At 48.3% G+C, this 17,379-nt stretch overlaps 1 protein-coding gene across 4 annotated transcripts in view; it reads right to left on the bottom strand.

The window, feature by feature from the left end:
• The window catches only part of LOC132464023 (nuclear factor of activated T-cells 5-like), a 21,021-nt gene extending 3,647 nt beyond the window's left edge, over positions 1-17,374 (bottom strand). Inside the window, exons 1-12 of one of the 4 annotated variants that reach the window (XM_060060178.1) lie at positions 17,269-17,374; positions 17,037-17,180; positions 14,141-14,275; positions 7,878-8,502; positions 6,369-6,552; positions 6,063-6,253; positions 5,281-5,453; positions 3,644-3,778; positions 3,462-3,514; positions 3,254-3,386; positions 2,964-3,148; positions 245-2,711 (exon numbers count right to left, since the gene is read on the bottom strand). In XM_060060178.1, the coding sequence (XP_059916161.1) occupies positions 245-2,711; positions 2,964-3,148; positions 3,254-3,386; positions 3,462-3,514; positions 3,644-3,778; positions 5,281-5,453; positions 6,063-6,253; positions 6,369-6,552; positions 7,878-8,502; positions 14,141-14,275; positions 17,037-17,109 (4,354 nt within the window). In that variant the 5' untranslated portion in view covers positions 17,110-17,180; positions 17,269-17,374. Of the gene's footprint in view, positions 1-244; positions 2,712-2,963; positions 3,149-3,253; positions 3,387-3,461; positions 3,515-3,643; positions 3,779-5,280; positions 5,454-6,062; positions 6,254-6,368; positions 6,553-7,877; positions 8,503-9,036; positions 9,099-14,140; positions 14,276-17,036 lie in introns of those variants that run through there. The other 3 variants (XM_060060179.1, XM_060060177.1, XM_060060180.1) reach the window with 3 other exon arrangements.
• Positions 17,375-17,379: the final 5 nt, after the last annotated feature.

Raw genomic sequence — 17,379 nt, forward strand, 5'->3', positions numbered from 1 at the left:
GGGGAACACAAGAGAGCTTTGACCAACCACAACTCAGGCTACGCAACCAGCCCTGGAGGGGCAAAAAGACGATTCAATTCAAGTTGATTTGGATCGTAATTATCACAATATCTATCTCAAAAGGATCGGTCCACTTCAACATCAAGGACGTCTGCTTTCAATAAAGCCCTCGCCTGATCCTAATCAAAAGGGGAATGACGTGGCTACATGCAGCAAGGGCCGCAGCCCAAAGGGATCACCTTACCGTTCTGGATCCCGAACACAAAGACCTTGGGCTGGCCCTGGGCCGGCGCATTCCCGCCCACCGACGACTGGAAGAAGTGATCGGCCGGCTGCTGCCCGGGGCCGCCCACCACCCCCACCCCGCCCTGGACCACGAAGATGGTGGCGCCGGACGCCGTGGCCTGCGTCCTCAGCTCCCGGGTGTCCATGGAGCTCTGCAGGCCGGAGATGGACGCCTGAGGCAGGAACAGCTCCACGGTCTGGTCGCCGGGGACCGCGCCCGGGCAGGGCGCCACCTGCATGGGCTGCTGCTCCTGGTAGAGGCCCCTCCGCCGGGCGCCGCCGCCGCCGCCGCCGCCGCCGCCGAGGGAGCTCTGGTCCTGGAAGGACATGGGCTCCGCCGCGTCCTGCTGCAGGGGCATCCCGACCCGGACCCCCAAGCCGCCCAGGGCGGGGGCTTCCGGGCTCTGGGTGCTGAAGAGCAGCGCCGGGGGGATGGCCTGGGGGCTGAGGTCGGTGGTGCACAGCAGCAGGCCGGTGGACTGAGGCTGGCTCTGGGGGAGGGGGGCGGCCTGGCCGGGGAGGACCTGGAACAGGGAGCCCTGCGGGCCGCCCGGGACCGCCTGCTGCGGCTGCTGCTGCTCCATGGGCATGCTCTGCTGCTGGGGGTTGGGGAACAGGCCGATGGACTGCGGCTCGCTGGCAGACGTCTCCATGGAGGACAGGAAGGCCAGGCCCGTCTGCTGCTGGGGGGGCTGCTGGGGGCTGGCGGACAGGAAGAGCGTGGCGCCGGGGGACTGCCGCTCCGGGCTGAGGCTGACGCCCGTCAGAACGGCCAGGGCGCTGGGGAGCAGGGCGGCCTGGACCTGCTGCTGGGGGCTCTGGCTCTCGGGGAGGGGGCCGGGGGACTGGAAGAGCTGGTGCGGGGGCGACGTGTGGGCCGCCGGCGGCTGGGGGAAGCTGGTCTGGATGGTGAGCAGCTCGCCGGCCTGCTGCAGCAGGGACACCGACTGCGGCGCCTGGGACGAGGCCAGCGGCTGCGGGCAGTGGATCTGGGGCTGGAACTGATTCTTGTAGATCTCCAGGTCCTGCTGCTCCTGCAGCTGCTGCTGCTGCAGGGCCTGGTTCTGCTGCTGCTGCAGGGAGCTCAACGCTTGGTTCTGTTGCTGCTGCTGCTGTATGATGTTCAGGACTTGTTTCTGTTGCTGCTGCTGTATGCTGCTCAGAACTTGGTTCTGTTGCTGCTGCTGTATGCTGCTCAGAACTTGGTTCTGTTGCTGCTGCTGTTGCTGCTGCAGCGCGTTCAGAGCTTGGTTCTGTTGCTGCTGTTGCAGCACATTCAGAGCTTGGTTCTGTTGTTGCTGCAGGGCGCCCAGAGCCTGGTTCTGTTGTTGATGGTGCTGCTGCAGACTGCTCAGAGAGTGGGTCTGTTGATGTTGGTGCTGGAGACTGTTCAACGCCTGGTGCTGTTGCAGCACACCCAAAGCTTGGTTGGGTTGTAGACTGCCCAGGGCCTGGTTCTGCTGCTGCTGTTGAAGACCATTCAGAGCCTGGTTCTGTTGCTGATGCTGTAGACCGCCCAGTGCTTGGTTCTGTTGCTCTTGCTGCAGTTGATGCTGCTGCTGTAAGTTGCTCAGTATTTGGTTTTGTTGCTGCTGCTGCTCCTGGAGTTGTATGTTGCCGAGGACCTGCTGCTGCTGTTGCATGTTCTCGATGATCTGCAACTGGTCCTGGGGCTGCAACAGCAGCTGCTGCTGAATCTGCAGATTGCCAATCATTTGTTGTTGTTGTTGTTGTTGCAGTTGTTGTTGATGCTGCTGCTGCTGCTGTTGAAACTGCATTTGTTGCTGCTGCTGCTGATGCTGTCGCTGCTGCTGCTGTATCTCTAGGTGCTGTTGCGTGGCGAGGGGGTTCTCCGTGTTACCGAGACAGAGGCTGTTCATGTTCTCCTGGACGTGTTGCTGCAGAGACTCCGCCGACGGCGTTGGGCTGTACAGCACCGAGTTCAACTGCTGCTGGGCCACGGCCGCCTCGAACACCTGCTGGAGAGAGCTGCCGCCCTCCGCCTGCAGCTCCATGACGGCCCTCTCCAGCTGGGCCACGCCTTCCCGGGGGAAGAGGGACACCTGCTGGGGCGGAGAGGGCGCCGACATCTGGGGAAGGGCCACGACGACGACCCCGTGAGCGGCGGCCGGGGCCTCTGGAGAGACGCTCTCCTGGGGGTCTCGGAGAAACTGCTGCGGCACTTCCGGGGGTACGGGAGGGAGGGTGGTGTCTGCCGACACGGGGTAGGAGGGCGCGGGGGAGACGTCTTGCTTCTGTATGCCGCCGAGCGGCTCCAGGCTGGAGAACACCGGCCGGGCCTGGGGGAGCTCCACGTCCTCCGGCTGCAGGGGCATCGGGCCGGGGAAAGACTCCACCGAGGGGAGGGAGCTGGAACTGAGCTCCAGGTTCTTCTGCACTGAGACGAGGGTTTCAGTGGACGCCTGCTGGTAACAAATACATTTACATTTAGGGCATTGAGCAGACGCTTTTATCCAAAGTGAAGTACATTTGTCATAAGAAGTGCATCAATATATCGCTGTCGGTACAGAAAGGATGTTCATAGTTCAAGTGTAGTTCAAGTACAACTATCGCTAGGCTAACCAATTCCCCAAATAGCAGTCGAGTTATAAACAGTCCTCGATACTGAATACGGACATTTAGTTCACCCGTGCCGAATGGAATCAACGCTTTAATACCTTGAACACGTCAGTCTGAGTGGGGTTGCTTGTGACTTCCATCGGCGTGATCTCCTGGGGTTTCGGAGGTTGCCCAGAAGTTTCTGCCTGTTCAGATGTCATCGATTTGAGATGTCCTTCGAACAGACATGCGTTGGGCTTCAAAGTCCCCTCTGTTTTGATTGCGAGGAGCTTTTTGCTATCCACTGTGGGATAAAAAAAAAAGAAACCAACAGAAGTACGTCACTGCGATGTGGGCCAATTGTAACACAACGAACATCGATGTCTACCAGATAGCGCCAGGGTCATACCAGACTCCGGAGTGTAGGTGAACGTCTGGGCGTCGTGGGAACGACCGGCGTTGGTCATGATGAAGATCCCCACGGTGGTGGGAGAGGTGATGGACAGGTTGTGGTACGGAGGGACCGTCACGATCAAATGATTCTGAGGCACAGAAGGAGAGTTAGAAGCACGTTCCTGAGGTTGACACCATGCACACAGTCGATTCTTTGCATGTACCTGATGGAAGAGGTCCATGTCAATCTTAGCTTCGGCTTTCCACGATGTGTCATCTGCGAGAGACACAGATTATGAGCATCCACGCAAAATTTGTATTCCCCCCCCCCCCCCAAAAAAACACAGAAATGCGGAAATTCTGAAACAGAGGTTCTCCCCTTGATTTGCCAGCCTGATTAAAGTACCTGAAATGTTTTCCTGGAAAATGACTTTGGTTCCTTTGAGGAAGTTCTTCCCAATGATGAAGACTTCCTGTCCTCCTGTCGCAGAGCTGCTATGGAGGCTTTTCTTCAGGATCTCTGGGACACCAGCTGGCTGGGCTGCACACGCAGACAAATCAATTATAGTTACAGTCACGCAGAAGACCATTTTTTATCTCTATGCTAAATTTTTAACTTGTCATTTGTCTCAAACTAAATCACAAGCAACAGCAATAAAATGAATAATGATAATATGAAACCATTTATTTATACAACAAACATTCAAATGCAGCTCATGGTGCTGTGTTATAGGCAATCCAACTGTGTATTGAATTTAATTTAATTGTCCGGAGGCACTAGTAAGACCCAGTGCTCCAGCCTATAGATATCTAAAAATGTATCAGTTTACCCTCCTGGACATTGGAATAAGCAAGCAGCCAAAGCAGTCCCATTGCTGAGTGGTGAAAGTCTTTTTTTAAGATATCTTCTATTGGATGCATGGGCAGGAGACACTGCACTTGGTCCAGACGGAGTCTACGTGTGCTTGGTCTATAAAGTATTATCAGAACTCAGATGTTAGAATCCCACCTCCTCTGCACTTAGAGATATTCCTGGTAGAGCACTATATCCACTTGCTGAGCCTTGTTTATCAGCAGGGTGACCAGTTGCTGTCTCTTTTCAAAGTCTACATCCACCATGTGTCTCTGTTCTCAATACGCCAGTTCACCAAAACTTTGATATGCATTCCATACGAGTAGTTAAATGTATCATCTATATCACTTCCACATGAATATTCTTTCAGAGTGGGCGCCGGAAATATCTGTTTAATATCCAATATATTTCCAACTTGGAATGCTTAGAAGTAACCAATGTTCAACATGCTCATAGTTCTTTACAGTTTAATAGTTCTGACCACAGATAATGGTGCTGGGCTAGCCCCATCCACATTATCACCAGCTGTTTGGGCCTTCTTGTAGTAGGGCTTTGACCTTTGCCCAAAAATTATTTTCGAAGTTTGTTTATTAATATTAATATTCAAATGTATTTGAATATTTATCAATAATATTTTGACCATTAAATGCCTTTAGTAAGACCTGGGTTGGGCTTCGCGAGGTTTGTTTACCGGCGTTGCTATGGTTACCGGTCCTGCGTGTTCCAACGGTTTATTAGGTTTCTAATAAATCGCTGTCCATCAATACTTTATTCACTGCCTCTTCCGTGGTCATCACAATATTATGAATAGACCGTCGGGTTCTCCGACGTCTCTCCCTCTTGGCCTGCCCATAACAGGTTCGAATATTAAGGACTGCCTAATATTCGTTCGAATTTTGATTTATTTTTTGATATTCGAATGCTATTCGAATAACGAAGTTCGGAGTCAAAGCCCTACCTGCCACTGCATGTGTATTTACCTATTGTCTACCATTTCACTATGAGGTGAAGACATTCAGTGGTAGGCCTACAGTCTGGGAACCACTGATCCGACAAAAAACACGATCTGGCAACATGAAGACAGACGCCGTTGCCCAACCCTACTGTGTCATAACACCCCCCCCCCCCCCCGCCCGTTTCACAACGGCTGGCCGGTCGGTTGGCTGAGCCAGAACGATGGGGCTACTCACTGCAGAGGATGGGCGAGGAGGGCGTCTGTAGCGTCAGAACCGAGCCGTCGGCCTGGGGGATGTTGACCCTGAAGGCCAGCCGGGCACGGGTGCTCTTCTTCTTGGAGCCGGCCACGCCGATACGGGCCTCGACGTCTGCGTTGCGTAGCTTCAGGATCCCCACGCAGTCCACTCTGTGGGATCAGAGAGCCAGAGGGTCACCAGGAAGCACGGCCACATTACTACGGCTGGAAGGAACCCTGCTGAACCCAATACACCCAATTTCGCGATTTGTTTAGCGTCAAACGATCACAAAATTAACATAAAGTTTTTCCATTTTTTTCATTATTATTTTTCTTTCATTCTTTTTTTTCATTTTATGTTTTATAGAAAGGGCAGAACAGCTGGATACATATCTGTATATCATTTTACATTGAAACATTTTCTTTTTGAACATTTTGTGTATTTTCTTAAAGCGAAATTTCAATGTTCTCAGTTGCAAAGTTTTTTTTGGGAGAGACATGCTGAATAAGTACAACACGTTTTCAAACTCAAAATAATCTTTGAATAATCGTGATTTCAATATTGACCAAAATAATCGTGATTATGATTTTTCCCATAACCGAGCAGCCCTACAACTGAGCAGGAAAGTACTTAGCCACACATAAGTCACAGGAAGCCCCTAGCCACACGTTTTCATGAGCAGAAATAGACCTCGCACGCAACAAGCGAGTCGACGGCCAGCTGAGCTCCTCTAAGGGACTGTTCAGCTGCTGGCGTAACACAACAAGAGGCGTCCTTACGCGAGCGTCATGTCCCCGCTGGGCTCCAGGGGGATCTCTATGACCGTGGTCCCTTCGATCTCCGTCTCCTTGCAGGCTGTGGTGTTGCGTCCCGTCACCTTGCAGGCCTGGTAGAACCCGTGGGGCTTCACTCTCCCGGTGTCGCTGGCCACAAACACCTGCAGCACCACCGGCTCGCTCACGCCGTCCAGCTGGAGGGACGACGAGAACACAAGAGACACGGAGGGAGGGTCACGGCTTGAACGGTCGAGGGGGTCATTGGTTGTTACGGACTCCTGAGTGTGTTCCTCATGCGCGGTGGCGGACCTTGACTTGGGGGAAGCTCTGCTGCGTGCGGTCTTTGACGGAGCCCCGGCTGCCCTCGGTCAGATAGCGAGCTCTGTGCTGGGTCTCCGGCTGCACCAGGATCTTCAGCTCTTTGCCGTCCATCTTGGGGGGGTACTGACCTGACAGGAGACCCCCCTTCACCAGAGAGACCGTTTCCAGAGAGCTGCATGGCAACAACCAGTGCATGATTAAATACCCTCAGACATGGTATCCCAAGCAGAATATAAAGCTAATATCTCCCAATAACAAGCTCTGATATAACAAATGATGACAGATAGTAAATACAAAGTGACATTTTATTGCATTTTATTAAAGAACCCAGATTGTAATTGATTAAAACAATTCTATCTTTTATTTTTATCACTTGGTATTTTTTCTGATGCGTTATGATCGTTAGATCCTTTTTACTTGTTTATTGGAGAACCTACTTCCTATTGCTTGGTTTCCAATTTGATGAGGCCAAAACTGTGATCTTATTGGTCGGAATTTGATACTCACGTCACCTGACCGTTACAAAAAGGGTTTAGGTCAGGGGTTTTCAAAGTGTGAGAGAGTGAGCCCCCCCTCAGAGAAAAAAATTCAGCTGAGCCCCCCCCCAATTTCTTTTTCTAAATACCTGTGTTTTGAAAGCTATTTTAATTATTTTACACATTTCAAACATCTCCGATCATAATTTTAAAACATTTGGAACATATTTTTGAAACATTTGAAACAAATTTTTGAACATATTTTTTAAACATATTTCTGAAACATTACATCTTTTTGCGTTTTTAAACAACACAATTTAACAACTTTATATACATTTGAACATCTTAATCTGTGTAAACTGCCAGTTTACAGATTCATTCAGGGTCCCCGACTCTGAATTTTCTGAGTCGAATCAGATCTGCCTTTTCAGTCCAAGGGGGGGCGGTCGCCCCCCCTTGTGGCCCAATTGTTGAAAAACACGTGCAAAAGTGCCCTCTCAGGAGCCAAAACGCGTATTAAAGGGGCCCCTTGGGAGCCAAAACGCGTGCTAACTGCCCTCAAGTGTCCTTTCGGGAACCAAAACGTGTGCTAAACTGCCCCCTTTGAAGCCAAAACGCGTGCTAGAGTGCCCTCATTTGTATAACATATAAAACGTGTCTAAAGTGCCCTCTTCAGTGGTGAGAACGCGCTATATGTGCCCTTTTTTTTCTCTTTCCGCCCCTGCCCTTCAAAAAGTCTGTGCACGCCACTAGTTATGTTACTTCTACAGTTGAAGTACGACTGATGATTTGAATCGTCTTTCAGGTTTTTTTTTCGGGTTTATTTTTTTCTCACGTCGCGCCCCCCCTGAAGAACTCTGGCGCCCCCCACAGTTTGAAAACCACTGGTTTAGGTAATACGATTATTAATTAAAAAGGCTTAAGGTCCATCACCTCAGTGGGGGAACGAGCTCCACCGATAACTCCCGCATGTGGCCCTCCAATAAGACCGGTCGAGGGGATCGGTTAAACTAATATTCACCTGGCCTTGGGGCCGGCCTTGTCGGAGCCCAGCTGGGAGAGGACAAAGTGGGGGGCCATGGCGCTGTCGGCGTCGAACACGTCCATGCTGTCCTCGGGGAGCGCGGGCTTGGGCCCGGGCCGCTGGCGGGGGGTGCGCTTCCTGGACTTGCGGGGGACCTCCGTGTTGTCGTTGTACGAGCTGGAGCTGACCAGGCTGAAGTTGGAGGCCGAGTCGTCGGCCCACATGCTGCTGCTGTGCTCCGAGTCGGGCCCCCCCGGCCCCGCGGCGCCCCCCGCCTCCTCCTGGCTGGACATCTGGCTGTCGTCCAGCAGGTCCTCGGGCGGCGGGGAGATGCTCAGCACGGGCCGCCGCTTGGACGGCGTGTTCTGGTGTGGCGGCGGTAGCGGGCCCGCCCCCGGCTCCCCGGCTGCCCCGCTGGCGCCGCCCGTCCCGCAGCTCCCCTGGGGCCCCTCCGCGCCGCCAAACACGTCCGCCCCGGAGCCATCCCCACCGCCGGGGGGGTGGAGGTGCTGGGGGGCCTTGAGGTGTTCCGAGGCCGGGGCGGGGGCGGCGGTGGAGGGGCCGGAGCAGGGGGCTCCCATGGCCACGGACGGGGGGGTGGACGCGGTGGGAGAGAGGGTATCTGTAGTGTATGAGAGCCACAGAGTTAGGGGGAAAGGCCCGCCGACGCGCAGGCTGGCTGGCACATCTGAGCAGCTGATTGGTGCAGATTTAGTCCAGATTTCCACTCTTCCCAACTCTAAATTCAATAGGCGTCTGTTGTCAGTTATCAGCCCCCACTGAGCATGCGAGGGCCGGCGAGCAACGATCAGGCAGTCTGAAGTTAAAGTGGAGAAGGGTGACAGCGCCCGTATTGTTTTGATTCCTACGGTTTAAAATCAATGTGACACTGACATGCTTTGTTTACAGAAAACAAAAGCAGGCTATAATCGGTACATACACATTGCTCGGACAAAATAAATAAATAAGGCTGGGTCAAATCGTTCTGGTACAGCCAGATCTGCAAGCTGGTGACATGGCGCCAATTTGGATTTGCTAGGGTTACAGAAGTTGCTGCAATTTGCATTCAGTAGTACACAATAGTTTTGGCATGCCAATTGGAAGATTTGGTTGGGACTAAGCGTAGCCATGGAGACAGAATAAACAAGCCTCTGACCTATGGAGCAGTGAACTGCAGACCATTTTATATGCAGACACTCCCTGCCTCAGGGGAACTTCCTGCAATAAAAACGAGACAGCCAATAAGCAACAAGAGAGCTGATCAGTCAAGACTCAACTTTTGTCAATCAAAAAAAAAAGTTAAAATACCGAAGGTAGACCTTTTGAGGTGGATTATTCACTGACACTTTGATTAGTGTGTTTAGTTCATGATCATCTGAAATGGCTACATAACGGTTGTCATGCTTTAGACCAGCAATGCATTAGGACCTGCTGAATGAGGCAGGATATGTAGCATTGACAAGATTTTGCTCTTCAAGTGAACTGTTTGGGCTTCTCCCTCAATGCCTATCTACTCTACTATCTCTAGATACCTTTCAATACTTGTTCCTGCACGGTCATTATTTATTTCCTTCCCCTAACCATGATCCAAGAACAGAATAATATACTTTAATTTTTATTTTATTTCTTTGAATTGTATGGGGATTCTCTATCAATGGCTAGAGGCAACTTCTCTATGTATTGATCTGTTATGTTATGCAGTGTCATTTCTGAGGACTTTTAGAAGTTAGAATGGGTATCTTTTTTTTACAATGAGTCACATTCCAACTAGCTTTTAGGTTAACAATAACCTGGATCTGTAATTAAAGCTGATCGATTTCAGCAATGAAATCTCCTATTTGCCTAGCTCTTTGTTCACAAGAATCGTACTAGTGAAACTTCCAAACCCCTCCCACACACGCGGCCAGTCGAGCTATGCTAGTTCCCGATACTCAGTTGCAGCCGGTTAGAGTGGACAGAGTGGAGTTCTTTGAAGTCGGATAGTCTAACTCTGAGTGGCTCAATATGACACATCTTACACCGACTGAGCAAGCTCACATTAAGCCAGCTGCAGCAAACCCTTTAGAGCGCAATTGCATCAAGCAGGCTCATAAATAATGGATCAATGTAAAAGATTTGGATATGAATAACTCTGAAGGCTGCACAGCTCCTGGCAGGATACCAGAGTGTGAGGGGTAGTTAGGCCTAAAAAAAAAATAATTGGTTCCTGTTGGTTGTCAGTTGACGTCATGGGTAGGTAGGGAATTATTATTATTTTTTTTTTTCAGCGGCAGAGAATGATAGGTAGGTTGTTTTCATTTAAAAACGAGAAAATTCGCTCATCCTTGTACAGAATGAAGAGGTGCTGTACACAAACGTAATTAGTTTGCATACATTTTTTTTAAAGCACATAAAATAATTTGGGTCGCACATAAATTGACAGGGTCGGTCGGAAACCGCAACCGAACATTATTTTTTTAGGCCTTAGTAGGTAGGTAGGTTAGGTAGGGAGTTCTCTGTTTGAGGGGTAGTTAGTAGGTAGGGAGGTTAGGTAAGTAGTTCCCTGTGTGAGGGGTAGTTAGTAGGTAGGGAGGTTAGGTAGGGAGTTCCCTGTGTGAGGGGTAGTTAGTAGGTAGGGAGGTTAGGTAGGGAGTTCCCTGTGTGAGGGGTAGTTAGTAGGTAGGGAGGTTAGGTAGGTAGTTCCCTGTGTGAGGGGTAGTTAGTAGGTAGGGAGGTTAGGTAGGTAGTTCCCTGTGTGAGGGGTAGTTAGTAGGTAGGGAGGTCAGGTAGGTAGTTCCCTGTGTGAGGGGTAGTTAGTAGGTAGGGAGGTTAGGTAGGTAGTTCCCTGTGTGAGGGGTAGTTAGTAGGTAGGGAGGTCAGGTAGGTAGTTCCCTGTGTGTTCCCTGTTTTGTTACAGATATCTTCTTCTGAAGATAAACTCATTCACAACGACATGGCAAAGGTTTCAGAAGAAGATTTAAAATACATATATTACTAATTGTCTACAACACCGTTTGGAATTTACCTTTTCAGACCCTTTGTCTAAAAATGTTGGTTTCTTGACAGGACGTCTTACTTTTAGCTTGTCTTCCTACCGGCTATGGGAAAAGTTAAGATTACCAGTAGATGATGGAGAGAGATGAGAAAGACAGCAGCAGGTGATCAGAGAGAGAAGAGAGAGACAGCCACAGATGATGAAAGAGAGAGACAAGAGAGACAGCAGCAGATTATGGAGATAAAAGAGAGAATAGAGAGCGCAGCAGATTATGGAGAGAGAAGAGAGACAGCTGCAGATGGAGGGAAAAAAGAGGCAACAGATGATGGAGAGAGAAAGAGAGACAGCAACAGAAAATGGAGAGAAGAGAGACAGCAACAGAAAATGGAGAGAGAAAAGAGACAGTAACAGATGATGGATAGAAAAGAAAGCACTAGATGGAGGAATGAGAGAGAGATAAGAGCAGATAATAGATTGAGAGAGGAGAGAGACGGCAATAGATGAGGGAATTAGAGAGAAGAGAGAAAGCGGCAAATGATGGAGAGGCAGCACTGTCTAAAGTGTATTTGAAAATGGTGTGTGTGTGCACAAGAAGAAAACCTAAACTAAAATATTACTCGTTGAAGGAGACCATCAGGAATTTTCAACCTATTTTGTGATCATGTTGGTTTAAGGGACTAAAGCGGACAACTATTTTTGAACTGGGTCCAGTATTGAGCGAGAGCACTTCAGCTGTAATCCACAACAGACAGGCTGCTAAGTAATCCTTTAGGGCAAGAACGCCTCGTCAATGTCCGTCCTCTAAAAGTGCTTGTTTGGGACACTGACAGGCTCAGATTTTCTTTGTGGAACATTGTGGAAAGGATTCCTACACAGAAATACTACTTCTATCTTTACCATTCACTTGAATCGGCCGGTTTGTTATTGTGCCCAACCAAGTCTCGCTCAACGAGAAGTCTCTCATTGTTGAAGGAAATGTTCCTAAGCTTCACTTTCTGCAGTACAACACAGAACAACTCTCCTTTCTCCAGCGCTCAGACGTTTCCACCCAACTCAACTCTCCTGAGACTTCTCCTGCAAACTCTAAGAGTTCACTTGGAAGTGGACAGAGCCCCCCCCCCCCCCCCCGTTTCAAGCGGACAAGAGTACATTTGTAATGTCTGCACCAGTTTAAATGAGCGTTCACACCACCCCAAACAAATCGTACTATCGGTGGGGGGGAAAACTCACCAGGGTTTGTTTTCAAGGCAACAATTAACTCAGGGGTGATAGTGTCTTCCTGATAACCCTGTAACTTTTTGTAAGACGTTTTGATGCATGTACTTATCATTATCAGAACATTTATGCCGCCCGCCGTCGCGTTGGAATAGACCCAAAAGACAGAGGCTTAGTATTAGACTACATGGCCCTGACCTCAATAAAACACAAAGCTGCATCGTCCAGTTAACGGCGTTTACAGCCAAAGCTTCGTTATATATTACCAGAGCCTCTTTCCCACTGGACAGAAAAACCCACTTACACCCACTCACATCTGGGTTTTGTCTTTGGGGGGGGAAAGGTTACAATCGGCATATATTCCCACAGGATAAATGACTCTGCAATAGTCACTGGTATTTATCAGCTCTAGCGGTAGGCCGATCTCCGATGGAAACATGACACCCGGGTAGACACGCACATTTTCGCCCCTTTGTAGTTTATTTCGAGAGAGACTCGACAGAGAGTCTGAGTAAGTAATAGATATAAATATAAGTAACCAGTGTAACATTTTCTCTGGCCTCTAGAGTGGCGAAGTCACGCCCCTTCCGGTAGAGCCCATGGAACCGATGAGATCGAAAAATATGAATGGGTTTCAATGGAGAGAACGTAATTATCTTCTGGTCCCAGTCTTTGGATCACACATAAATTGTTTGTGGATTTAAATGATAATTTTTCAGGCAAAGAAAAAAAAAATCGCGACGAAGTTTGAAAATGTTAGGTTTTGTGTGAGGCCGCATTGTGAACTACAGCTCTTTGCTGCTCTTGGCGCGAATGATATACGTCACCACCCGCACTTGGAACTCCGGTACAGACATGGCGATCTCTCTGCCCCACTTCCCCGCTTTTTCCAAGGGGAGGATAAAAGCATCGAAAGAGGTGAAAACCATTATAAGTCGGGGCACGTGCCGAGTTTCAGTTATGCCGATGGGAAGATTGTCGGTCTTGTCCACGCCAGTCCCAGGGAGCGTGACGTCACATACGAGACGTGTAGTCTTTCTCATTGTGTTTTCTCTACAGCCTTTAACTGAACAATTGCACAATAAACGGTTGAACTCTTGACATGAAAAATTATCATTGAAATCCACAATCAACATATGTGTAATCCGGGGCATATAAAGACTAGGACCAGAAAATAATTACTTTCTCTCCATTGAAACCCATTCCTATGTTTCGATCTCATAGGTCCCATGGGCTCTACCGGAAGGGGCGTGACTTCGCCACTCTATGGACGCCGCTTTCCATAATTTTGGTGCAAAAAAGGTTCAACTTTGAAGTAAATTCTGATTAAGAAGGCACCTTTCACTGGTAGATGTTTGGTTGCAGTTGCCCCTAGTCACTGATGCTGGTGCAACTTAATGGGACTTTTCTGGTGGCGATTCCCATGATGCTTTGCTTCCCCACAGAGCTGACCCAGCTTTTCCTGACCACAACCTCTTACCTAACCGTACCCTGTTAAACCTTATACCTAAACGTGTCGAATCCACTATCAAAGATAAAAAAACATCTCTAACTGTACGTTCACACCAAAAGCTATAAAGCGTTTCGAGCGATAAACGCCCATTCACTTTCTATTAGACAAGCGCGATAAAGCGATAGGAGCGATAAAACGCTTGAGCGATAGCTGGAAATGAGAGTTGCAAACAGTTAAACTTTATGCAAATAGTTATCAGCGATTTAGCTGTAAATGACCCCACAACCGATCTGAATGTTTTGAGGAACAAGGTAGAACGTTCAAATGGTTCTCGTGATGAGCGATAAGAGCGACGTAAATATTTTGGACCGCGTCACGTTTTGAGCTATTCTGCTATTTTTGCATCTTTTACAGCTTTTGGTGTGTGAATGTACAGTAACCCAATAGCAAGACACAACTATCTCTAAGTGAATACACACAGCCAACTCTTCTAAGGTATCAGAATGAGAGAGAAGTCCATCTAGACTCCGCTATGATCCCTGCAGGTAGGGTTACGGCCTTGGCCATGCCAGACTGATCCCAGATCATGGCGTTAATGACGTAAATGCAGAAGCTCACCTGATGCCAGGGTTGCAGAAGGGGGCGGGCACGCCTCTCCCCCTCCCCCACTTTTTTGACTCGTGGCGGCCGTGTCGGTCTGGGCGGATGGGGGCTGAAGCTGCAGCTCTTTAGGGAGGAGGTCATACACTGACTCTATAGACCGGCGCAGCAATGACACGGGGGGGGGGGGGGAAGGCAAAACAGGCAAACAATCAAACAAAAATACAACCCAAAACCAAAGCAACACACTTCCCTGGGCTAGGCTTTCACATTCATAGAGAGGGAAGCTGTTGGAATGCAGTGCAGGGTGACAGGTGGTAAGAAAACCCTGCAGAGTAACTACATCTTCCACATGGCTGCGTAAAATAAAACCCAGCATAACATGCCTAGATCCTTGATTACGTGGGATTCCCAGTAGACTATAACCAAACACCACGGCTACACTGGAAAAGACCACCACTGATGCATGATAAGCGCCACATTAGGAGGGTGGTTGCTAAGGAACAAGGACCCATCGACAGGGCGACATGGATATTTCATCTGTGTTGACCGTGTACAGCGTGGGTTGCAGTCTAGCAGTCATACGATACTTCAGCATCAGCAGAACGACAAGTCCGGAAGACACACACGATCTCACACCTCTCTGACCAAAACATGGCTGCCAGAAGAGGAGTCCACAGAAAGTTACTAAGCTAAGAAACCCACGATCCAATACACCCCTTCAGAGTTGTCTTTGTACCTGCCGGATTGGAAAGATCAACCAGACAAGCAATTGTTAAATTTGCACTCCATTAATTTACCCACATAGAGAAAAAACCTGAAGAGCTTTGGCAAAGGATAAATATAGCGAAGGATAAATATAGGTTCTCTGTGGAATCTTGATGAGCTAACGATGCCCATATCAGAAGTCTACTGTTCCTTGTGCTTTGTCTGCTGAGAGGAGAAAACGTCTTTGTGTGGGAACCCCATCAGGCTCCACTAAGGCCCCGACGTGACATCAGGCCCGACTGAGACACTTGGACCTCTCTGAAGGCCGTACAGAGAACGCTCTGAGAGGGAGAGCATGCCCAGTACACTTCTGACATTGGTACCACATTTGTAACCTCAGTGTCTGTCCACACACATTGACATCCTTTAAAGCGTGGAGACATACTTCAGACCACAGGGTGATAATTTACCGGCATTTGAGACATACCAGTGATGATTTATAACTAACAAATGCTTTTGCAACATTGATGTCAAGAGTTCACGGTTTCGAAGTATAGGGATGCAAACATGGCTGAGCATGGTACGATTACTTGTTAGTATTTCTGAGTAATTTTGAGTTCAAAGAAATGCTTGTCATGATGTTACAGGTTGTTAAAACCAATTTCAACCCTTCTAGCGAGTGTATAATAAGTTCACCATAATGTTTGAATTCAATTGAACAATCTAAGATATGAGAGGCGGCAATGAAGTTAATTGAAGTGTATCAATATATTTTACAATAGAATGGATTACTACAATAGTACAATATGCGGCTTGCTCCTTAATGGTTGAACAACCATCCTCTCCAACATTTTTGCAAAATTGGGCTATTATTACCCAGTGGTCGAGAAACACTGGCTACAGCCTACACTAGGAACAATCCAGTTACCTCACCACATTGCTATGCCCTCCTCACATTACACATGCTTAAAGTGTTGCCAAGTGCCAGGCCCACTTTGAGCCTCTGAAGATGCCATCGAATAAGGATGCTAGATTGATACCATTATTAGAAAGTTTATTAGAATCCCTTCAGGCAGCCAGACCATAAAGTAACCTATTTGGAACAAGTCATGCATATCAATCTCCCATTACCAAATGGAAATAATCACACACACACACACACACACACACACACACACACACACACACACACACGTTTGACCTGATCCATTGAGAGCATTAGGAGTTGCAAGGTCAAATAACAATGCCAGGGTTGTTCATTAGCAGGCTATAAATAGCAGAAGCGCTGCACTACTGGTCAGGTAGCAAGTGAACTCTGAATACCCTGCATAGAATGTGGGCGTGCATTCTGTAGTTCACACATGAAGGTTAACAAATAAACAATGCCCAACGCCTATCACTTACTACTTAAACTAAATATTGGAGTTGACTCAAAACAAAGCAACCTTTTGTAAACAAACCCTATTTATTGACGGTAACCTAGAACAACTAGAGGCAGCATTGTTGATTGTAAGTTGTATTGTATGGTCTGGGTGCTATATTCTATAGTTTAGAATACTCTGTTATGATAGAAGATATGTAGGTCAAAGTTCTGCTGCACTTACTTGAAACGAGGAAATAACCATAGAGCAACAAGTACTAGGTATTGGGTCGGGTCTAAGTTACTAAATCGTCTCTCAATAAATCTAAATTGCGCCATAGAGCAGCTGTTTGTAGTTTATGATAGGTGGGTATGACTGAAGATCGGAAGTATCTGGACATGGCCAAACCCAATGGCCAATCCCTTTCAACAGATGCACTACTAACCAAAATAGCACGTTCATTCACAACCATAGGCAACAAGGACACACATAAACACACAGACAGTCACGCACACGCACACACTCACACGCGCACAGACACACGAGGACTACAACCATGTAGACCGTTTTAATTGTTCTAAATAGGAAATATGTCGACCAGGACATTGTCCTTCTAAATGTATGGCACCAAGACATCATTGAGGCAGTTCATCTATGCAAATGTCACATTCAGCTAGCCAACCGAGCTAGCTGGCCAAGTTAGTTAGCCACATTGGATGGCAGAGGAAAAGAGGGCTAAGTAGTGTTAGCTAGCAGCTTGACGAGAGCTATCTTGACATTCACATCACTACATGCAAAACCAGGACTAGTTGTAAACGTGAAGTACCAATGCAGTAAGATCTTACCTTTTGAGTAAAGAGACTTAGGGGAATTAAGGTCCAGATCCGAGGTAAGGAGGGATATAAAATCAGAGGGCATAGCAACGCTTCATCGAGGGGAGGGGACGTACACCCTCTCTAGATCAGAAACGAAGCCAGGCTCCTCTTGGTCTGTAAATATTTGCGTTTAATAAGCGGAATGGTTCACAATATATACAGGATTTGATAATCCGACCAAACACTTAAGACGTAAACATACTTTTATTACTACGTTTCACGATTAGTTTGCCTTTGAGAAGACACAGCTACGATGAAACGAATACACACACACATACACACACACACTGGCCGGAGACGTTAGCCCCCCCCC

Source organism: Gadus macrocephalus, chromosome 9 (assembly GCF_031168955.1).
Source record: "Gadus macrocephalus chromosome 9, ASM3116895v1".
NCBI lineage: Eukaryota > Metazoa > Chordata > Actinopteri > Gadiformes > Gadidae > Gadus > Gadus macrocephalus.